This window comes from Pipistrellus hanaki (genome assembly GCF_964339955.1).
Source record: "Pipistrellus hanaki genome assembly, chromosome: 6".
Lineage (NCBI taxonomy): Eukaryota > Metazoa > Chordata > Mammalia > Chiroptera > Vespertilionidae > Pipistrellus > Pipistrellus hanaki.
This window is the reverse complement of record NC_140508.1, coordinates 21,083,631-21,106,619: the sequence shown is the minus strand read 5'-3', so window position 1 is coordinate 21,106,619 and position 22,989 is coordinate 21,083,631. Positions and strand designations below refer to the sequence as shown.

Here is a 22,989-nt window from a genome sequence, read left to right as displayed (position 1 = left end):
CTTTTTTATCCACTGGTCTACTAATGGCCATTTGGGCTGTTTCCAGATCTTAGCTATAATAAAAAAACACTGCTATGAACATAGGAGTGAATATATTCTGGCGGTGTTTCAGGCTTCCTAGATATATTCCTAGAAGTGGGATCACTGGGTCAATTGATAGTTCCAATTTTTTTTTTTTTTTTTTTTTTTTTTTAGAAAATCCCATACTGTTTTCCATAGTGGCTACACAATCTGTATTCCCACCAGGAGAGTATTAGAGCTCCTTTTTCTCCACATCCTTTCTAGCACCTGTAGTTGTTGATGATACCCTGTTTTCCCGAAAATAAGACAGTGTCTTATATTAATTTTTTTCCCCAAGTTGCGCTAGGTCTTATTTTCAGGGGATGTCTTATCTTTCCATGGGCTAGGTCTTATTTTCAGAGGATGTCTTATTTTCGGGGAAACACGGTAGCCATTCTGTGAGGTGTGGGGTAATACCTCATTATAGTTTTAATATGCATTTCTCAGATGATTAGTGATGTTAAGCATTTTTTCAAATGTCTATTGGCCATCTGTATGGTCTCTTTGGAGAAGTGCCTTTTCAGGTCCTTTCCCCATTTTTTAATTGGGGTATTTGTCTTACTTTTTAAAAAATAATATATTTTATTGATTTTTTACAGACAGGAAGGGAGAGGGATAGAGAGTCAGAAACATTGATGAGAGAGAATCATCAATCAGCTGCCTCCTGCACACCTCCTACTGGAGAATGTGCCCACAATCAAGGTACATGCCCCTGACCAGAATCGAACCTGTGACCCCTCAGTCCACAGGCCGATGTTCTATCCAAACTGGTTTTGGCTACTTGTGTTACTTTTGTTAAACTTACTTTTGTATGAGTTGTTTATGTGTTTTGAAAATTAACCACTTATCAATTGTGTCAATGGCAAAAATGTTCTCCCTTTACATTTTGATGCCAGTTTCTTTTGCTGAGCAAAAGTTTTTTAGTTTGATGTAACATAATTTTTTTCTTTTGTTTATCTTGCCTTAGGACAGTGGCAAACTGTGGCTCACAAGCCACATGCGGCTCTTTGGCTCCTTGAGTGTGGCTCTTCCACAAAATACCATGGCCAGGGCCAGTCTATTTTGAAGAAGTGGCATTAGAAGAAGTTTAAGTTTTAAAAATTGGCTCTCAAAAGAAATTTCAATCATTGTACTGTTGATATTTGGCTCTGTTGACTAATGAATTTGCTGACCACTGCCTTAGGAGATATATCAGTGAAAATTCTGCTATGTGAGTTGTCTGAGATTTTGCTATGTTTTCTTCTATAATAGGATTTTTTTATGATTTCATGACTTAATTTCAGTTTTTTTTTTAATCTGAATTAATTCTTGCGCATTACCTACGTTGGTTAACTACTTTCATTTTTTTTGCATGTACCTGTCCAATTTTCCCAACACCATTTATTGAATAAATCTTTTACTCCACTGTATGTTCTTTCTTCCTTTGTCAAATATTAATTGACCATTAATGATGCAGATCGATTTCTAGGATTTCTGTTCTGTTCCATTGACCTTTATGCCTGTTCTTGTGTCAGTACTAGGTTATTTTGATTACAGTGGCTTTGCAGTATAACTTGATATCTGGTGTTGTAATCCTTCCAACTATAATCTTCTTTCTTAATATTGCTACAGCTATTCGGGGTCTTTTTTTGTTCCATATAAATTTTTGAAGTGTTTGTCCTAAATCTGTGAAATATTTCATTGGGATTTTAATAGGGGTTGCATTGAATCTACAGATTGCTTTGGGTAGTAGGGACACTTTAATGATGTTAATTCTTCCAATTCATGAACATGGTATATTCTTCCTTTGTATCTTCCTCTATTTCCTTTTTCAGTATAGTGTAGTTTTCAGAATACACCTTTTTTATCTCCTTGGTTAAGCTTACTCCAAGGTATCTTATTTTTCCTGTTGCAATAGTTAATGGAATTTTTTTCTTTTAAAGTTTCTCTTTCTGAGAGATCATTACTGGTATTTTGATTTCTGGATGTTAATTTTGTATCCTGCTACTGTGCTGAATTCATTTGTTAAATTTAGTTGTTGTTGTTGTTGTTGTTGTTGGGGTTTTTGTTTTTTTGTTTTTTGTGTGTGTGTGTGGAGTATTTAGGGTTTTCTACATGCAGTATCATATCACTGCGAATAAGGAGTTTTACTTTCTCCTTTCCAATTTGAATATCTTTTATTTTTTCTTCCTGTCTGATTGCTATATCTAAGACTTCCAGTACTAAGTTGAATAAGAGTGATGAAAGCAGACATTCCTGTCTAATTCTTCTTCTTAAGAGAAAGGCTTTTAGTTTTTACCCATTGAGTATGTTGTTGGCTGAAGGTTTGTCATATATCGTCGTTATTATGTTGAGGTATGATCCCTCTATTATCACAATTCTGAGAGTTTTTATTTTAAAAAAAGGGGGGGTAGAGTTTTGTATAATGTTGTTGTTTTTTTCCCTATGTCTATTGATATGATCATGTGATTTTTGTTCTTCATTTTGTTTATGTGGTGTATCACACAAACTGCCTGCCCCAAGTTGCCCCACCACCAGACAGATGCTCACCATACCCACAAGCACACATACTCTCCCTCACACATGCTCACCCACTCACACTATAATCCTCATTCTGGTACTGACTACCGTCATGTTAGACTCCTCTATCGTGGTTTATTTTTTTATTTTTTTCCATGGTAGAAGATCTACCCATCAAGAATGTGACAAACTAATTTTCATGATGTGCTCCTAATAGATTCAAAAGCCTTTATATATATGGCAATAGGGTTTGTACAAGTGTCTGTGTGTGTGGTGGTAGGGAGTTGTGAGCATGACAAAAATAGGCTTTACATAAAAACAGTTGAATTCTATTGTCTCAAAAAGTCTCCACTTGGCCACCGCAAACAGGGCTATAGCCATCAGTGTGTGGATCCTTATGCACTCTCCAGTTTCTTGCCTTTTCCTGTTCACTTCCCCATACCAGGGTAGTGGAAAATAATAAGGAAAATGTAGACAAGTAGCTTTTTGTTAGCTCTGATGCTAGAAAGAGGAAGTCTCTACATTTCTTCACCAAAGGGAGATGATACGTTTCTGGATTGGTGAAGCTTTGATACTATCCACATGTTCAATTAGGAAGAGAAATGAAGAGGGGGTGTGCTATAACACATTATCATTGACCATTATACAAATGTCTGACCAGAGAAGAAAATAACCCCACCATACCAGGGGTGAATTGAAAGGTTTAATGGAATAGCTGACTTGCTTAACTATATACATCATTTGATGGGTAGCTACATCAGCGTGGCATGATCCTTGCTGGAAGGGGAATCAGGCTGGATGGAACAATTAAGACATCAACCTCCTTTTATCTAAGTCTCAGTAATTTAGTAGAACACAAGTACCTGAGAAACAGAAGCACACTGGGAGATTAACCCAGGGTCAGATGTCATAAAAATAGCACAAAACATTCCTTATTGAAATACTGAATGGAGGCGGACAAAAAAGGGTCCAAGTGAAGAGAGAATTCCAAAGAGACTAGTTTTAAGCCTCTACAGAAGAGGAGGACAACTGACAACTTCGTGAGGAGACCTAAGGCCGACTTGAGCATGAATTCAAGTCAGAAGGACAGCAAACCAATTGGCTCAGTTTCAGCACAACACTTGGTCAGAGGTCTTGAATGATGGGTTAGATGAGACGCAAGAGAGAGGACAACCAGGGAGAGGTGTTCAATATCTTCTGAGGTAACTCTATATCTGATAAGATGGCATAAAGAAATTGTTAAGAAAAGACATAGGGATGAGAGCCTTTCTATAACAGAAATACAAAGGGCTTAGAGAAAGAATTGCTACATGGGGGCATGTTGCATACGTGGGAGGTAGTCAACAATAGGTAAAGAGCTGAAACTAAGAGCAAACACGCTGGCTGGCAGATTGGGCACTTTTTCAGGGCACAAACTAGTCTGATAGAATCCAGCAGGCAAAGACCCACTCCACACCACCATACTATAAGTTGACATGAAGCCAAACACAATCTGAAATGCTTTAATCACATCGCAAATAATGAGGCAGACCCACATTTACAGGTTCAAGAAAATGAAGCAAGGAGGTGATAAGGATATTTTATTAGTATGATAAGATCTATTTTTATTTTATTGTAAATACTTAATATGTTTGCATCTTTCATTTTAAAGGTCTGCATTTTTCCAGTTTCTAATCAGTTAGCTACTGAGACTTTCATAGTCTCTGACTGCTTTATGTTCTTTATAGATCTCAAAGACTATGCAAAGTTTTTCACAAGTCTCCTCCCTAGAGCCTTGTCAAATGTGAGATCAGCCACAGAGCCTCATCCTGAGAGTTGAGGATCAGATCCCAGACTTCAGGGTCCACATGCCGATTGCCCTGAAGACAAAATGGGTTGGTGAACAACGGGACATTCTGTGTGTCTTGAGAGTGCTCAGACAGACTCTTTCTTGAATCTGATGAAAGTTTCAGTTTGTGAAAGAAGACAAGTTGGACTGCTGGTAACGCTCTCTTCTCTGGAACAACGATGCACCTGAATTCACTTAAAGCACGAAATCTGGTGACATCAAATTGTGGTCGTGGAGGGGGTGTGTTTAGAGACCTAACGTGTGGATAGAAAACTCGATCTTCCTTCACAAGGGCGATGTGAGTATTCAGAAGGACCAGTGACTGACACTGGACTTGGCCAGAATCATCTTCAACTCTCACCGTTGTATAGAGCAGTAACTGAACCTCTGCCAGAGAGGGGATGTTGACGTCCATATTTCCATGGAGAAAGTAAATCATGTTAACCATGGTGCTCTGGAATTTGGATGACAACCAAACTCCATTTGACAAAACTAAATCAGGGATTTCTGCTTTCCAATCCAGAGAAAGCTGGACCAGATCTTGCTGGAGTAAAGGGTGACTTGAGCAGGCAGTGATGTCAGACTCAGGCATCAGGACACACAGAAGGTCACGGCATATTTGTTGACAGAGGTTTTTGTTGTAACTAAATACAGTGAGCAGGTGACTCTCTGCAGAGCCCAGGAAACGAATGCTCTGCCCACCAAAGCCGATTTGAATCTCCCTTAGTTCTGAGAGAGACAGAGCATGAAAAATGCCCATGGAGCCCAGGTGGGTGTCTGATAGGACTAATGCATATAAAGTTGAAGGAAGCAGGAGCAAACACGCTGGCTGGGGGTCAGGTTCTGTGCAGTTAGCAACAGCAAGCCAGTAAATGCCTCTGACTTCATGGATGTCGACCAAAAGTCCTGGTAGGAAACAAGCCACATGCTTGAGAAAGTCTTGTAAAGGGCACTCTTGAAGTTTCAGCAATTGATCTGGGAATTGCACAAGGGTCTGCTTAAATGCAGAGATCCTTCCAGCTTCTTCAGATTCCAGGCAGACAACTGAGCTTGGAGAGGAACCTGGTAGCTCTGTGTTTGTGAGGCCTGGCGCTCTGTAAGGACCCAGGCTCCCTGCTGGCCTGACAGCCCCTGTCTCCTCGCTGGTACTGCTGCCAACCTGATCTTCTGCAGGAAGAGAATGAGATTCGGATGATACCCAGTGTGATGTCAAGGGCAGCTGCTGGGGTAAGTGCTTCACCAATGGCAGTCTTCTGATGTATGTTGTTACTTGGGAGGTGAGCCCACTGGGGTCCCACAGGCTCCCCACATGCCTGGCTTGGCTGATAACCTTTGTGCCAGCCTGTAGCAGGTGACTGCTAGTGCCTTTATAAAGGTTGGAGAACCTATGGTAGAAATATCCTAACCCACTGTTCCCTTCTGTCCTGATATTTATTGGTGATTCTGGAGGGCTAACTTTTTTAGAAGCTAACTCTTCCTCAGTGTGCTGCTCACTACACAACTTTGAGGCTGGTGAACTCTGAAAAATGCTGCCAGATACACTCTCCTCGCTAGAAACACTTTCAGAGAAGACACAATAGAGCAACTTGCTTTGCCTAGTCTGTTTGTTCCCACTATTTATAGACACTTCTCGGCATGTATGTTGCAGCAAAGTCCAGCTGGATTCAATTGCTGAGCTCTGTTCATCTTTATGAGTCATCAACTCACTGAAATTTTCTGATTTAACCTGAAAATGTTCTGCATTGCTGGTGTTGTTTTCATTATGAAGAGAGGTTTTAGACAGACAACCACCTATGTGCTCAGAACAACTAGAGTTGCAGTCACTTTTCTGCAGCACCTCAGGTGCTGAGGGCTGATTCCATGGGTGGTGGACTCTCTCTCCTGATGCTGAAGAGAAAATTGTAGAGTCTGAGATGGTCCAAGTCATGGGATCACTCTGGTGGTTGTTCTGATCCACCTCCCTCCTCTCCTCTCTGGTGAAAGAGTCAGTGACATCTTTGGGCAGCAGTGGGGCAAGACACCCTTTCTGTTCAAGATGTCAAAAACAGTTGAAATGGGGATGTGGTAGCAGCCTTCATGATTCTTTTGCACATGAAGATTCTTGCAGTCATTGGTTTCATTGTGTGTATTGATTCAGAGATTAAATCAAAAGCCTAAGCCATTCATATTGATTGAGACATGATTTAAAAATATATGATTGGATTCACATATAGAGCATCAATTTCCATATTATATCTCTAATAAATTGATGAGTAATTTTACAGAAGTAACCTTGTATGGAATTGATCTACAGTATCCATTTCCTGGTCTATTATTTCATTCACTCTAAAATAAGTCCTAAATCATTTGGGTCAGTTTTTAAAAGGTCAGATTTAGTTGTACAAATGAGTCCATGACCATATGTTCAAAATGTAAAGGTAATCAGGAAATACTTAATGAAAATACGACAGCAAAGCCAAAAGAAATTGACAGGTATTCCAACCTGAACCCTACTTCTCTTGCCTCTTGGTTCATTTTATAAATTTCCTTAATTTTATGTACCTGGTTAGATTGCTATTACCATATTTACAAACCAGCCTTGTCAAAGGCCAGCCACTATGGATACAAGTAAATGAAAGGCAACCTCTTTATCAGCTAAAGAGGTGGATGTTCAAAGGAAAAATTGCTGGATGATTGGACGGAGAACAAAGTCAGATAAGCCTACCGCAGAACACCCATGCTTCCACCTCTCACTCTCTGTTCAGTAATTTAGAAACACCATCTGTAAAATTTATATCACCTAGCAGTGTGTGTGTGTGTGTGTGTGTGTGTGTGTGTGTGTGTGTTTTCTTTAGGAATGTATGGGAAGGACAAGACCCTCAGTGGAGAAAAATATAAGTAAGCCCTTAGAAATCGTATGCCCAATAAACCTGAGTTTGACAATCCAGTAGTGAAATAAACTAATCAACAAAGAGTTATTTCCTTTGTACTACTACCAACTCAGTCTATAAAGTAAGCCGAATTTTAAAATATTGAGAAGTACTCAAATTCATTTCTAAACACCATGTAGGATTCTGGTTATATAAATCTGCCTTTCAAATGCAAACCAAAAGAAAGGATACTGTTGCCAATGAAAAACCAGGCAAAGCGCCTCCACCACAGCTATATGCCACTCAAACAAAGTCAAAGCAGTTTCGAATCTGCAGGAGTCCATTTAATTTTGAGTCCATAGAATAGCTTGCCTTCCCTATTAGCCATTAATCTCACTGCAACTTCAAAGTTCTAATTATGCAACTAAACATTAAGAAAATTTAATCACATGAGCATGCCATAATTTAAGGTGATCATATCAATCTGAAAAATCATTACCTACCTCATATTTTAGCTTACGTTGAATGGTACCATTGTGAAATTTCTCATTATTCTGAAAAGAAAAGGAAAAGCCCTTTATATTAAATTATAGTGTGTTCATAGAGGAGAGAAAAAAAACTGATTTGATTAGAAATATTTATGGGAACAAATTCTAAAGAAACATATTTGCCATTCAACAATGACAATATTTCTATAGAACTTATATTCCATGGTAAGCATGACTATCGATCCATCTGCCTTTAAGAGAACTGAACCATTTATTCTAAATCTTAAATGTCTAAGAATAATATTAAAAGCCAAGTTTTCCTTAAGACAATTCTTAAAGTTGCATGATAGAAATGCAATGCTTTTATTTTGATAAAAATCAAGTTGCAAATATGTATTTTCTCAAAGGCAATTTTTTTTCTACCTGAAATATTTATCAAGCAAACTAAATACTTACAGAAATTGGTTGTATTTATTTTTATTTAATTTTTTTCAATTACAGTTTACATTCAATATTATTTTGTATTAGTTTCAAGTGAAATTGGTTGTATTTTTTGAGAAAATAGAAAAATGTTATATGTAGACTCATTATAAATCAAAGTAAATTAAACATTTTAGGAAACTTTATATTCACTTAAGAATTTCCTTCAGAAATTCAAAACTTTAAAATAAATAAACTTTCTTTTGAACTCACATTATTTGTAAACTATTAGGCTCCACCCAATATTTAATTTTTCTAGAACATTTGCATCTCAATTTTCTCATTGAGAAACAGTAACAAAAGATGCCACCACCACCAATAACTTATTGAAAGCTTGTCTTAAAAATGCATGACTGCATTACTTTGGTTCCCTCAGCTCACCTTCGTCATGTCTGCAGACACACTGCTGTCATTGCAAATCACACGATGCAAATCCTGAAGACGCCTTTGGACTTCCTCTTCAATGTAAGCACTGACCCTGGGAACAGGGAGACAGGGGTACTTGAACACTTCTAACCACACAGAGCATTTGAGATACTGTTTTTACTATGCCCTTAGTGACAGGGAACTTTCTCATATTATATATATATATAATATATATATATATTATTGATTTCAGAGAGGAAGGGAGAGGGAGAGAGAGAGAGAAACATCAACATGAAGAGAATCATTGATTGGCTGCCTCCTGAATTGCCCCCCTTCCCCTCTTCCCCACCCACCGGGGACAGAGCCTGCAACTCATAGGTCTATGTTCAACCACTGAGCCATGCTGACAGGGCAAGCTTTCTAATTTTAAATGCCAAACATAACAACTCTGGACCTTAAACATTTTTCAACTTTTTAAGAAATCTAAAGCCATGTGTTCACTATCTGTGTTTTCTCCAAATGAGAAAGAACTAAGTAACAGAATTTTGAGAATGAGAGGATGACTGAGTAATCCCATCCAACCCTCTAGAGGATTTCCTTTGGAACCTCTGCTACAATGTAGGGGAGAATCACAGACATCTGGTTCTGAAGGCTCCCAGCCTCCAACCATGAGTCACTGACTCTAAGACCCAACTAACACTTCACGCACTGAGCTCTGGTTTCCTCACAGAAAACAGTGATAGTTATAGCTCACTTCACAAAGTCATTTAAAAGGATTAAAGAGAAAAAAAAAAAGTGAATATACACTATTCCGACGAAATAATGTCTTGCATTTTTCCTGTACTTTCCTTTCTCTCCAACTGGGTTATGTACACCTGGCCAGGAGACACCACATCTTAAAGGTCTCTACCTTCCAAAATGCCTGTCCCAGAACCAAGACAGAGGAAACAGGAAACAGTTGACTGTTGAAGCATTTGTTAGCCGAGTAGCTCATACCTCATAGAATGCAGGTGAAATTGAATGAAGTACAACCATTGATCCAGAGAAATCAGGGAGACTACAGATTTTTACTAATACCTAAAATCCTTCTACTGGTTCAGACTGCTCAGATGGAAGTCTTACTCTGAACTAGGTTCTCCTTCCCCGAGTCTGCAGACATTGATTAGGTGGATTAGTTTAAATGAACAGTTTGGCATGTTTTTATCTTACCACATTAAATACACACACACACACACACACACACACACACACACGCACGCACACGCACACACACAAAACAAAAACAAACAAACAAAAACAAACACATCTGATTCCACCTTTCTAAGCACATGCATTTTCCATAAATATTTTTTTGTAGAACTGACCATGGCAAAATAATTTTCTGAAATGCTAGGTAAAGAGATTAATATGATAGGTAAGGTAGGCTAAAAGAATGGAGTTAGGGTAATAAAGTGCAGTATTTACCTTTCAGTACTGAAAATAAAATCATGTGCAACTGAACCTGAGCCAAGGCCACTTACAAATGCATTGCCTCACTGGACTTTTAATTTTTAAATTATCCCAGTGCAATATTAGTATGCAGCCCTAACTTTATTTTTTATTTTTTTAAATATATTTTATTGATTTTTTACAGAGAGGAAGGGAGAGAGATAGAGAGCTAGAAACGTCGATGAGAGAGAAACACCGACCAGCTGCCTCTTGCACACCCCCTACCAGGGATGTGCCCACAAGCAATGTACATGCCCTTGACCGGAATCGAATCCGGGACCTTTCAGTCCGCAGACCGACGCTCTACCGCTGAGCCAAACCAGTTTCTTCAGCCCTAACTTTAAAGGGCTACAGAAGCTCATGATATTCTGAGTACATTTTGATATGAAGATACTTATCTCCTAATACCCAGGGCTCAAGACTGTCTAGTTTGAAATGTCCCCATGACATAGATGGGTTGAGTAAAATAATCAAGTTCCTTATAGCTGAAGAATGATTGAGTCAATTTATCTGAGAGTCTAAGCTACAGAGCAATTGACAATGCCACCCAAATTGAAAGTCAGTTCATTATAGTAACAATCAGGTATATATGTATGCTATTTATGATCTTTCTGAATATACTAATATAGCTTTGGTAACAGACTTCATCTATTTGTAATCATGACTTCTATAAATAAACTATCAGCAAAAGGTCCTTCTTCTTGGTACAATTCAATTAATGCTCTTTCTTTGTTTCTCTCAACTTGGCCTTGCATCACTACCTTCTTGATGAGCCGGTTTCCCAGGACCTTTTTAGTTCTGTCTTCTCACAAACTACTTGCACCAGCATTACTTGGATTTAGCGGGCCAGTTTTCAGGTTTTTGGTTCCCTTTAAGTGATAACTCAACCCACCATTGGCCAGGGAGTGGCTGATGGAGGTAAAGCACATCTTAGGATCATGAATTACTTGTCACCTTCTATAAAGCCCTGCATATGTAAACTGGCCAATAAGAGGGACAGTGACTCATTGAATCACATCAGAAATGTCCAGTACCTGGCGTCCATCAGAGGAACCAGGTGAGATTTTTCAGGATTGGATGACAAGCTGGAAGAAGCAGCCTTTCCCTCCAAGGTACTAAAATGCCCTTTCTGAACACCATCGACTTCACAGATCTTCTGCTTCAACTGCTGGATTTCATGTTCCAACCTACAGAAATGGAAGTTACATGAATTAATTCATTAACACTATTTCCTGACCATCATCACTGAGACAATGTTCTAGAAACTCTGAGAGATCTAGACCAAAAGTCTGCAAAGAGCTTTACCATCTAATAGAAAACATGCCACATACCTAAAAGATAAACTATATGGTGATAATGGGCCACAAAAGGGGTTCAGAACAAGTTTGTAGGCACCCAAAAACGAGCATTTTACCATCAAGAGCAAAGATCCCCACCATGTTCCAAGCAAATCCTCAGAGGTAGATGTGCAGGATTCTGAGACCCCTGCCCTGCCTTCAATAAAACAGCTGTTTACTATATATCGAGATCCCACTTAATATTTCTGTTTGAGAAAAGAGATCTGTACTTTCAAGAGTTTTTTAAAACCACCAGTATCGGAGAACCTTCATGGTCAAGATAAGTTTAAGTTGAATCTTCAGAGACCAGTAGGAATTTTAACCTTTGGGGATAGTTGGCAGAGAGTTGTCCAGATACAGAAAGCAACATGAACACAGAAGCTAAGCTATGGAAACCAGGAATCCTCTTTGCCTAGGCAGATGGTGTGGAAAAGGCAAAAAGATGAGAGCTCTAAGAAAGCAGGTGGAGTATTTCAGAAAACTCATATAAACTGTAAACTGTGGAATCAAACATTTATTGCCCATGATAATGATGCCTCTAATATGAGGTCAAGTGTCTGTGAGGCTGTTCTGTCACTGACCCAGGCACACTTGTCAAACTCACAGTTGGCCATAAACAAGACATGTGACCTGCAGGCCGCAAGCTTACCATGCTTAGGCTAGAGGACCAAGTCTGCCAGTGAATTTAGTCCCAGAATACACTAGACCCACCTAGGGGCTGTGGCCCATGTGCGGTGTGAACTGGGGCAGGTTGATGAAATCTGGGTCTCAATGTCTTTAGGTATCAAGTGAGGGAGTAAACTAGTCTCTCCAAATCCATTCAGCTCCAAAAATGATGGATTCTAGCTTCAGATGCTAACACACCACAACAATGCCAGCTTTCCAATGTCACCAGCAGCAGTTTGACTGCTCTGTCCTAAACATGAAAGCCACGTTGTGAGCTGCTGAAATTAGACTGGGGGGTCACCAGGGTTAGCCCTCATGGGTTCCATGGGAGGCAATGACCTGCTTAACTCAGCCTTTCATCTGTCTACCGATTAGCAAGTACTTACTGAGCCTCACCTTGCAGAGCACACAACATTTTCGAAGGGCAAGGGGATGAACATAAGAGAGTGATGTTAGGGGCCAGGTGGGTGGACCAGCAACCAGGGAACAATATTGAGTGTCTCGGAGATCGTAAGGAAAATGAGCCGGATATAAGAAGGTAATTGCCAGTGTTTATAATTAAGATGACACCCAGTGGGGTTGTTCAAAGCCTTCAGGGCCAGAACTGTGGAAAAGACAGCAGGGGCTAAAGGGGGCCCTGAAGGCTGAGCAGGATTTATAGGAAGGATTGGGGCACATGGAAGAGCCGCTTGCCTGGCAGCAGCTCTGTGTCAGCAGACAAGAGGACAAGAGGCTAAGAGACTGGAGGCAAGTAGGCCTAGATTCAAGCTGTAGCTCTGCCACTTTCCACCTGATACTTGTCCCGAGTGGTTATATAATCACTGGGTAGAAAAAAAGTGGGGGGGAAAGGCAGAAAATGGATTAAATTTTTCTCACAAACAACCAACAGGCAAAGCCAAGTTAGTACACTGTTGTCCAATCTGGTTCCACAGGAATTTAATATTTCACACTTGTGAATTTCATGAGTGGTCAAGTCAGGCTTCATGGCAGGCCCTGGCTTAGCCATGAGAAACCCAGAAAAATAAACACCGAAAAAGCTCAGAAGCATCACAGCTAGAGCAAAGAGCTCAGATTTGTTGGCCTGAATTAGGACTAAGCAGAGTCTACTCCATCCAAACACAGGAAGCTGAAAGCCTCCTCTGTGTGGCTGCTGGAGCAATGCTGACATTGGGAAATCACTTCTGCTATAATAGAGTATTAATACTAAATGGCCAGCGAGTGAAGCCAGTTGACAAAAGCCAGGGACATCAAGCTAAAAGCTCAGGCTGCATCCCTACTGCACACTGCAGGATACAAACTGAGAGCGTGCTCTCCACTACTTTAAATTTCCTGGGGCTGCAGCTTTGTCCAGCAATTTTGTTTATATAATACACCTGCAGTCCCATTCGTAAACCTCCAACCTATTTCTCTGAAGTAATAGCATTATGGTTTTTGATTGTTATTTGTTGTCGTTTTGCCTGCAGGAATTACCAGAGAGTAATTGTAAATGGAATTCACAGTAGAAGCCGGTCATTTGAAAGGAAGTTGTCCTGACCTTTCCAGGCAAAATGATGGATGGAGGCTCCAGCAACACCCCAGAGCAGGCCTTGCCTGCCATTAGCATGGATGCCAGGTCTCTGCCAATGCCATGCTGGGCCCCTACAGGGCAGCAGACTGGGCTTCTGTTGCAGCCTCTACAAGAAGGCTCGGGATGGGGGGAATGCTGAGGTGGGGACAGCGTTCCACGCCCTCCAACCTGGGCTTCAGTTAAGATCTCAACTGACCAAAGAAAGGTTTGGAGCTAAGAAAATGCACAGACCCCCGATCTCATCCACCTCTCCCTATAAAGGTGAAAGGGTGAGGACACTGGCTCAATGATGACAGATCCTGAGCCAGCAATGACAGGGAGGTGGTGAAGGAGGAGAGACAGACCGGAAGGAAGAAAGGAAAAGGAGGAAGAAATCAAGGCTAGAAGCTTTCAGTGTTCTGTATTTATCAAATACCGAAAAGTACACATTCCATAGGTCAGTGGGTTTTGAATAAGGGTTTTGTGTGTTATTTTCAACTTTAGGCCAATGATTCTAGAACAAGGGTTCTAAGGGGGAAGTAAAGACTGTTTAGAGGTATTTTTCTCAGGCAAATAAGCATTTGCCTGCGTACTAGAGAATATAAAAGCTCAAAGAATTACTTTATAATAAGACAGTGCTAGACACACTGTGAGGGAGAGACAACACGCAATGGCGTGGCACCGGTGCTATGCCATGCTCTCCCTTCCACATCCCACATCTCACCTCTCCCGGTCCTTCTCCAGGGCCTCCTGCTCGGCTTCCAGGCTGGCCTGCAGCCCTGACTGCTCGCTGCTGCTGCTGCTGCTGTTGAGGGTGGCCAGCTTCTGCCTCTGCTCTTCGATCTCCAGGCCCAGGGTGGAGCGCCGCTGCAGGGCCCAGTGCCGCCTCTCCAGCCTGGCCACGGCGCGCTCCAGCGCCTCCCGCTGCTGCTTCTCCCGCGATTCCAGAATCTCCTTTTCCTTTTTCCGCACTTTTTCTTCCTGCCGAGCAACATTGGCCGTGAATTCAAAGGTGGCTTGGAGCTTCTGCAGCTGGCTCGCATTGGCTTGGTACTGGGCAAGCTGCTCTTCTTTTTCTTCCATTTCTTTTTCTACTTGGTAAAGAGTGTTGTCTAAGCCCAGAGGGCCGGTATCGAGGATTTCAAAGGCTCTCTGCTTTTCCTCCAACAGAGTGGGCAGATGATTCTGCAGAAGGTACTGGAGCTGGCGCTCTTTGTGCTGCAGCCTACACTCTGCCGGCTTTATTTTCTCTAGATCTTGAGCCACCTGGGGGACGTATGTGACGTCATCATCATTATTTTTTCCCAACAACCTAGAGTCGTCCTCATTTTCCGATTTTAACCGTTCCAGGATTTCCTGTTCTTCTTCAACTTCTTTTTTCAGGAGGTCCTTCTGCTGCACCAGGTCCTTCTCCAGGTTGGCTAGCTTGACCAGCTGCCTTCTCTTGAACTCTAAGAAATGCAGCTGAGCCCTTTCCAGCTCCTCGCTGTCCTCATCGCCCTCAGTGCGGGCTTCCTTCACCCGCAGCAGGGAGGCCCTGATGCCCTCCAGGTCTCTGCGCTCCTCCTCCACCCGCTGCACCTCCCCGAGCCGCAGGAGCCGGATCATCTCCTGCTTCTCCCTTAGCTGCTCCTCCAGATGGGCCACGAGCATGACCTGCTCCTTTTCTTGCTCCTCCAGCCTCTTCTTTTCCAGTTCCAGCTTGGCGCACTGCTCGTCCTTTTCCCTTTTGAGCCGGTCCAGTTCTTCAAATATCTGCGTCTTCTCGGCCTTGTCGCTGTGGTTGAGCTCCTGCAGCCGCTGGAGCTCCTCTTTGACCCGGAGGAAGCGCTCTTCTTCCTGCTTCTTCTTCTGCAGCTCCATCTCCTGCTGCTCCCGCAGCCTTTCCTCCTCAAACCTCTCCTTCTCGGCGAGCAGGTCCTTGAGCCGGCTCTCGATGTGGAAGCTGCGGCGCTTGAGGCTCTCCTCTTGCTTGCGGATCTGGCGCTGGACGATCTCGGTCTCCTTGCGCTGGCTTTCCACCTCCTGCTGCATGCGCTCCAGCGCCGCCTTGTCAGATTTCTGCTTCTCCTCCATTTCCTCTATGAGTTTCCTGAAATGCACAATGTTGACTGGTCATCATTTGAACACTATTCAAATATTGTTCTCTCCCCGAACTGAAATGCTCTGAAAATGAATGTACCATATAAAGCCAAACCCTTCATGACAATAAAAATGAGGGAGAATTGCATTGCTTTTCATTTCCAATAGCAGACTGTTTGATTTTTTTTTTTTTTACTCTCTAACTGTCCAACATATCATTTGTCTAATCTCTTGAAGTAGCCTCTGATATCATGTCTTTGTAGTGTCTATAAGCATAATGTGTTATGCATGATATAATTTTAAAAGTCCCCTGAGCTCAAAGAGAAAGAAGCATGCCCAATTTAAATTTAAATGGGAATAATTTTATTCAGCCCAATGGTTAAAACGCAACAAATTCTGTTAACAAGATGGCATTAAACAAAAACGCTTATGCTCTCTTCAATTCATTTGGGTCAAATATCAAAGTCAAGATAATCGACAGTTCATTGTTCCTGCTCAAATAACTACATGCTATTTAGCACTTAATCACTATCTTAGAGAAATTATTAATAATCAAGTGGCCCTAAATACTAGCTTATTACTACACAACACTGAATATAACAGAGTCTTCATTAGAATACTTAAGTGCAGGACTCCAGGGGGTTACATGTCACGTTTTGTGCGTAGGAGAACAACCGACCCCCACTGGGTGCTACCTCAGTGTTTCAGGGGTGGGGTGGCCTACAAAGCAGGAACATGGGTCTGTACGAGAACAGATGATGGCCTCCATATAAAGCCATCACGGATCTGTTTTATATGATGTTAGAAACCAATTCATCTGTAACATCTAAACTCCAGATTCTAGAAAATAGTCACTTTGTAAATATTTCTATGGCCTTAATTTCTACTCAAGTGCCTTAGTCCATTTCTTGAGCTGTTAAATAGAACAGGAGAAAAGAAAAAGGATATTTTTATCAAATAATTATATTCAGAACATATAAAAGTTCTCCAAATCAATAAATTAACCACACATTCATAACACCAGAAGAAAGGTGAATGAGGAATGTGAAGAAAAAGCTTAGAGGGAAATACCAGCATCGGGAAAGCCAACCAGCATCGGGAAAGATGTTTAAAGGAGGGAGGCATAAGGAAGGAGAATTGTCATTCTTTCAGCTTTTTAAAAACTCAGCTGATATTTTTAAGGAAGATATATTTTTGAATTAAATTTAAACAAGTACGTATTTGGCATAATTAAATGAGTATACTAAATTTGCCTACTGGCTCTATTTCTCCTTTCTCACAAGTATTTGAGAATGAATTATTTTAAAAATTGAAATATGATGTAAAACTAATCAGCTAAAGAAAATGGCTTATGGTCATTAGACATGTAAATAACAGACACAGAGACAAAGGGAGGTAATGAAATAGACATAGATGAAATCCGTCTAGGACATTAACACAATAATTTACAACTACAGTAACCCATGTTGCTTACCTTTTGCTTTCTAATTTTTCAAGTTCTTCACGCTGTTGCCGCTCAAATTCAAGTCTAACAAAATCAAATGAAAATTAGTCACTTTTCTAAAAGAGCTTTTCTCTCTTACTTTTTGTATATTTAGCTATTACAAAGAGTATCAGTTGAGTATGATTTTTCATTACTATGGATTAGCAAGTTTAAAAAGTAAACTTAATTCTATGACTATGATTAGAAATTAAACATACTTTATTTGGAGCTTGAATTCAGACTAAAAAAACAAAACAAAACATATCTTACTTAAAGAAAAACAAAAACACATATCATACTACTGAAAAAGCAGAATTAAAGAAGACTTCTAAATGATAAGCATGTCTATTCCATGCAGCTTAGTCACCAATGAGTATATAAAAATGGAGAATCTCTACCTTAAACAGATGGGTCCTTTTAAAGGGAAAAGACTGCCAAGGAGGTAGAGAGAGAGCACAGAGATCAATTAAGAAAAGAACTGAGGAAAATATCAGGAGAAAAACAGTAATGTACAAAAGCCAATAACCATGAAAAATTTTAAACATCATTTTTATCAATATCACATTTGCCAATAATTTTTGAAGCAAACACTCCAAAGAGTTACCTATGTAATAATTTATATACTTCCCATGATAGAGCATTAATAATAACTGAGTGTAAGTAATAATTGCAAACAGTAGTCACATTCATACTTTCTACTATACAGATAGTTATACTGCAGGAAGTTTGTCAAGATCCTCCTTAACTAGGAGTTACATGAGCCTAGAGAGATCAAGATCCCCAAAATGGTAGCAAAATAAAGGGGGTGTAAGGCAGTGGGAATTTTGAAAAAAAATCACTAAAATATTGATAACAAAGGTTGACTTTTTCTCAAGTACTAGATTTAATTACTGCAAGATTTCACTATTTCTATTAAGCAGCATGAACTGTAATTCACAAATTTTCCTGTTTTGGTAATTGGCAGATATCTAAAAGTTGAACTATGAAAAAATTCACCATGGATTATTTTCTTTGGATAATGTGCAAGTGCAAATCTTTACAATGAGCTAACTAATATTTCAAATAGCTCTGTTATCAATTTATTGTGTTCTAATATTGAGAAAAAGATGTCTGATGGAACTTGTCCTGAATGTTTCACAAGTTAGCTTACCCTGTCTCCCTTGTAAATCCTTAAAATAGCAAATAGGATCTCCAGTTCACAGATTGGGAACCAAAGCTTGGCTATGTGAATGGATTTGTCCAAGGTCATAAAGATAAAGTGTGGTGGAGCCAGGATTTGAACGGAAGGTAGTGTGCTTCCAAAAATATCCTCAATTAATTCATTTTATAAGCAATTCTTACATTTGTGATGTGCAATAAAAGTATTAAATCCGCCAAAACCGGTTTGGCTCAGTGGCTAGAGCGTCGGCCTGCGAACTGAAAGGTCCCGGGTTCGATTCCGGTCAAGGGCACGTACCTTGGTTGCGGGCACACCCCCAGTGGGGGGTGTGCAAAAGGCAGCTGGTCGATGTATCTCTCTCATTGACGTTTCTAACTCTCTATCCCTCTCAATTCCTCTCTGTGTAAAATCAATAAAATTAATTTTTTTAAAAAGTATTAAATCTTTGCTGAAACTTGTCATTTAGGATTATATGTACCTTCCTATCAAATAAAAATAATCTGTAAATTACAGGCATTGTCATCCATGATAAATCAATCATATATATATGATTTTTGCCAGTTTCCAAGCACAGCACTTAAATCATTACATTAAGTGGGTATTAATTTCATTCAAGTTCATATATGATCACTTTCCTATTACAAGTTCATATATGATCACTCTCTTTCCTACTTGGGAATGTTTCCTAGTAGATATTTTTAGACTTTTGTACAGTTTAGTCTTTCTAGAGATACTTATGAAATCAAAAAGAATCTCTGGATAAAACATTTTCAAAATCAGAGAATTTCCCCAATGAAATTGTCTTTATTCTCTATTTTTATTTTCTGTGAACAATAGCTCAATTTGACCATCCATAGAAACAGCTCTGACAATGTCACAAGTCCATGATCATAAAGCCAAGTGCTACTCTTAAAGTTGGGTACTCCAAGTTCAAATGCAAACAGCAAGGGATATTCAGGAAATATATCAATGAAAGAAGAGGATGACCATGAGGATGTATTTAGTAACAACGTGAGGGAAAAGCCAGGCCAATGACTGGGAGACAATGTGTATGGCACGCTGGGAACATAAGACCAGCATGGAAAGAGCAAGTGGAACCAGTGGAGAGTGATGGTATGAAAGCAATTTTGACCCAAGAGGGAGTCAGGGCCAAGACCACCTGGACTCTAGAATAGAGTCATAGAATACAGACAGAGCTCTGTCCACCAGGGCTCTTTAAGGACAGAGACTTGCCGTACTTGACTATATATCCTGAGGGCCGTGGGTAAGACACATAGTAGGTCTTCAACCAATGACTGCTATGGATAGTGCTCTGAAGTCAATGACATAAGGCTCAGAGCCAGATTCCAATTACACAGTCAAAGAATACCTGGATGAGGAGGAAATGGTGTCAACCAATGCAGAACTCTCTTTGCCTCAAGAAATAACAAATCTTGGTGCTTCCCACCCTTTCAAAATGAACGTAATTAATAGTAGCAAATGCAGAAAAAAGAGGTAAGCCTCTCACCATAAATGCCCTGATAGCATTCATGGTATATGGCTTTTAGTCTTTATAGCCATACACATACATGGATGGAAGTATACAACAGTCTTTTTTTTTATAACCTTTTTCTCTTCACATATATCTTAAAGAAATCCCCACATCATTAATTGTTATTCTACAACATAGTTGAATATCATCAGTTTATAGTATGGATACACCATGACTTATATAAGCAATCTCATACTGTTGGAAATGTACATAGTAGGTGATTCTGACAGAACAGTGTGGTGGGATCTACACTGGGAAGCCCAAGGAGAGGTTAGTTTAATAAAAGCAAATCTGTACCTGTTTATGGGCAGAGAGAACACAGAGACCAGGAAAGGGAAGTTTGAAGATGCAAAAAAGACTTAAAATGCCCCACAGTTTCTCTGCATTGACAATACCTCCTTGAAGTAAAGAGCTTTAAGAATCTGCTTCACACATTTGCACTTCTTTGATGTTACATGCTGAGAGACTAAATGCTGACATGCCCAAACAGCAATGCTTAAAATGTATGCCAGGTATGGGACTAAGGCTGGCGGAGGAATGGGAGTGCCTTTTGTGCCTACATGGGCCATCTGCTCACCCTTAGCTCTCCACTGTCATCCCTCTTCTGTACTTGGTCTTCCAACCTTCTTTTCCCTTTTTTCTCTCTCTGACTTCTCTCTCTTTATTCCTCCCCTTGTTGCTGGAATGTAAGCTGCAATTCCCGTCAAGTGAACAATTCAGGGAGTTATGGATATAGGTGAAAAACTAACCAAGCGGAAAATATTTATATAAAGCAATCAACAATTTATATAGAAAAAAAGGAAAAATTTCCCAAAGTAATTAATGATAAGCAAGCTTTACATTATGATATAAACATAGAAAGATGTATTTAGTGGCCTGAGGAAAGTTCACAATAAAATGTTAAGAGAAAAAGCAGAGCCCTAGCCAGTTTGGCTTAGTGGATGGAGCATCAGCCTGTGGACTGAAGGGTCCTGGCTTCAATTTCAGTCAAGGGCATGTACCTAGGTTGCAGGCTCCTCCCAGCCCGGGCCCTGGGTGGGGTTCGATGCAGGAGGCAACCAATCCATGTGTTTCTCTCACACTGATAGTTCTCGATGTCTTTCACTCTATCTTCCACTCTCTCTAAAAATCAATGGGAAAATGTCCTAGGGTGAGAATTTAAAAAAAGAAACATTTCTTAAAAATTAAAAAAAAGAAAAAGCAGAATACAGAACTGTATATCTAGTGTGATCTCAATTTTACTTTTTAAATACTCTTTATAATAATAATTATATATGATGTACAATTAACTATAAATACTATAAAATATAAGTAAATGTTACAAATATAAACCAATCATTATTTCTTGGTGGAAGGACTATGAATGCTTATGATTACTTTATTCATTCCTGAGTGTTTTACTTTTTTGTAATAAGAATTTAAATTTATAATGAGACAAACTACCTGTTTCATCTTTTTAAAAAATATATTGATTACAGCAACCATTCCACTTCCTTTTTGCTTCTATGAATCTCTGGTTCATTTCTACTTATTCTCAACAATGATGATAATTAACCTTTAGGAGATTATTAGATATGGAAGTTGTAGATGATGACAAAACATCCAATGTCACTAATGTGGAACATAGCTATTTCAGGTTAGAATTATGGTCTGTGATTAGAAAAAAAGGGGGGGGGGGAGTGGATGGAAGGACCTCATCATGTTGTAAGCAGTTAGACAGACATGAGCAGAGCAAGTACCATGGGCCTGTACAGAAGGTACTGGGGTGCCTAGCAAGAGGCAAAACTGGAAAAACAAAGATCTCACCTCCAAGGTAACTTTTCCTCCCTGACCTGTTGCTAGTCATGTGTCATGCAGATTTGACCCCATTAGAGGGTGAATGAACAAGGGGGCAAGAACATAGGTCTTAAGCACTACACTGAGTGGCCGATTATTATGATCTCTGAACGCATAATAATCTGGCCATTCAGTGTGCGTGTGTGTGTGTGTGTGTGTGTGTGTGTGTGTGTGTGTATTTTAGAGGCCCAGTGCATGAATTCGTGCATGGGTAGGGTCTGGCCAGCCTGACCAAGGGCAGTTGAGTTGACTGGCCTGCCTACTGGTCAAACTCCTGGTCAAGGGGACAATTTGCATATTAGCCTTTTATTATATAGGATATATACTGAGTGGCCAGATTATTATGTGTTCAGAGATAATAATAATCTGGCCACTCAGTGTAATTCCTCAAGATAATAAGGTTCTGACCTGCAACAAATAAATGCAGCTAGGTCTCAACTGTGTTTCAGCACCAGGCCCAGAAAAACAGCAAAACCAGACAAGGGACTCCAAAGCTGACCTCAGGACCAGCTGTATTAACTAATAACCAGCCAATCAGCAGAGATCATGACCCTAAAGGGACACACCAGGGAAGCTGATGAACGTTCTGCCGAGATTCTCTTTTGGGACCTCCCCTAAAATCTTCACCCTTAAAAACCCTTAGGAATGCCCTGGCCAGTGTTGTCTAGTGGTTAGAGCATTGGCCTGCTCACCAAAGGGTTGCAGGTTGGGTTCCTGATCAAAGGCATGCACCTGGGTTGCAGGTTCCATTATTGGCCCCAGTGCAGGGGGCAATCAATCAATGTATCTCTCTCACATCAATGTTTCTCTCTCTCTCTCCTGCCCCTTCCACTCTCTCTAAAAATCAATGGAAATCCTCAGGTAAGGATGGGAGGCCCAGGAGCACACTATGCTTTCACCTCCTTTCCCCATCTTCTTCTCCACAAGGCACATTTTCCTGCCTCTCAGTCTCCTAAGCTCCAAGTGCCTTTCTTGTGCCTCTGTAACTTGTTTCCTGAGCCCATTTCTTCTATTGCTCATTTCTTCTACCTCTGTTACTTTCTAAATGAAGCTTCTATTATAGTTTGAATCTTTGCTTTGAACTGTTTCTTAGCCAGAAGTTAAGCACTGAGGTTGCTGAACCCAGGTCTAGTCTGATCCCACCATTCTAACACCTGATGCCATTCTCACTGCCAACAGGGCACAACACCACACACACACACACACACACACACACACACTCAAAACATAGACCTAGTATCAACAAATAGTTGCACCAGCAGACAAAATTACCAACTATTTAAAGTGCTAC

General features: G+C 40.3%; 1 protein-coding gene across 4 annotated transcripts in view; it reads right to left on the bottom strand.

Moving 5' to 3' along the window:
- Window positions 1-22,989, bottom strand: part of KIF16B (kinesin family member 16B) — a 252,717-nt gene that overhangs the window by 67,937 nt on the left and 161,791 nt on the right. For 2 of the 4 annotated variants that reach the window (XM_084887625.1, XM_084887623.1), the window contains exons 18-23: window positions 17,571-17,603; window positions 17,164-17,217; window positions 14,332-15,699; window positions 11,093-11,245; window positions 8,586-8,682; window positions 7,740-7,790 (exon numbers count right to left, since the gene is read on the bottom strand). In XM_084887625.1, the coding sequence (XP_084743751.1) occupies window positions 7,740-7,790; window positions 8,586-8,682; window positions 11,093-11,245; window positions 14,332-15,699; window positions 17,164-17,217; window positions 17,571-17,603 (1,756 nt within the window). Of the gene's footprint in view, window positions 1-4,188; window positions 5,007-7,739; window positions 7,791-8,585; window positions 8,683-11,092; window positions 11,246-14,331; window positions 15,700-17,163; window positions 17,218-17,570; window positions 17,604-22,989 lie in introns of those variants that run through there. The other 2 variants (XM_084887626.1, XM_084887624.1) reach the window with 2 other exon arrangements.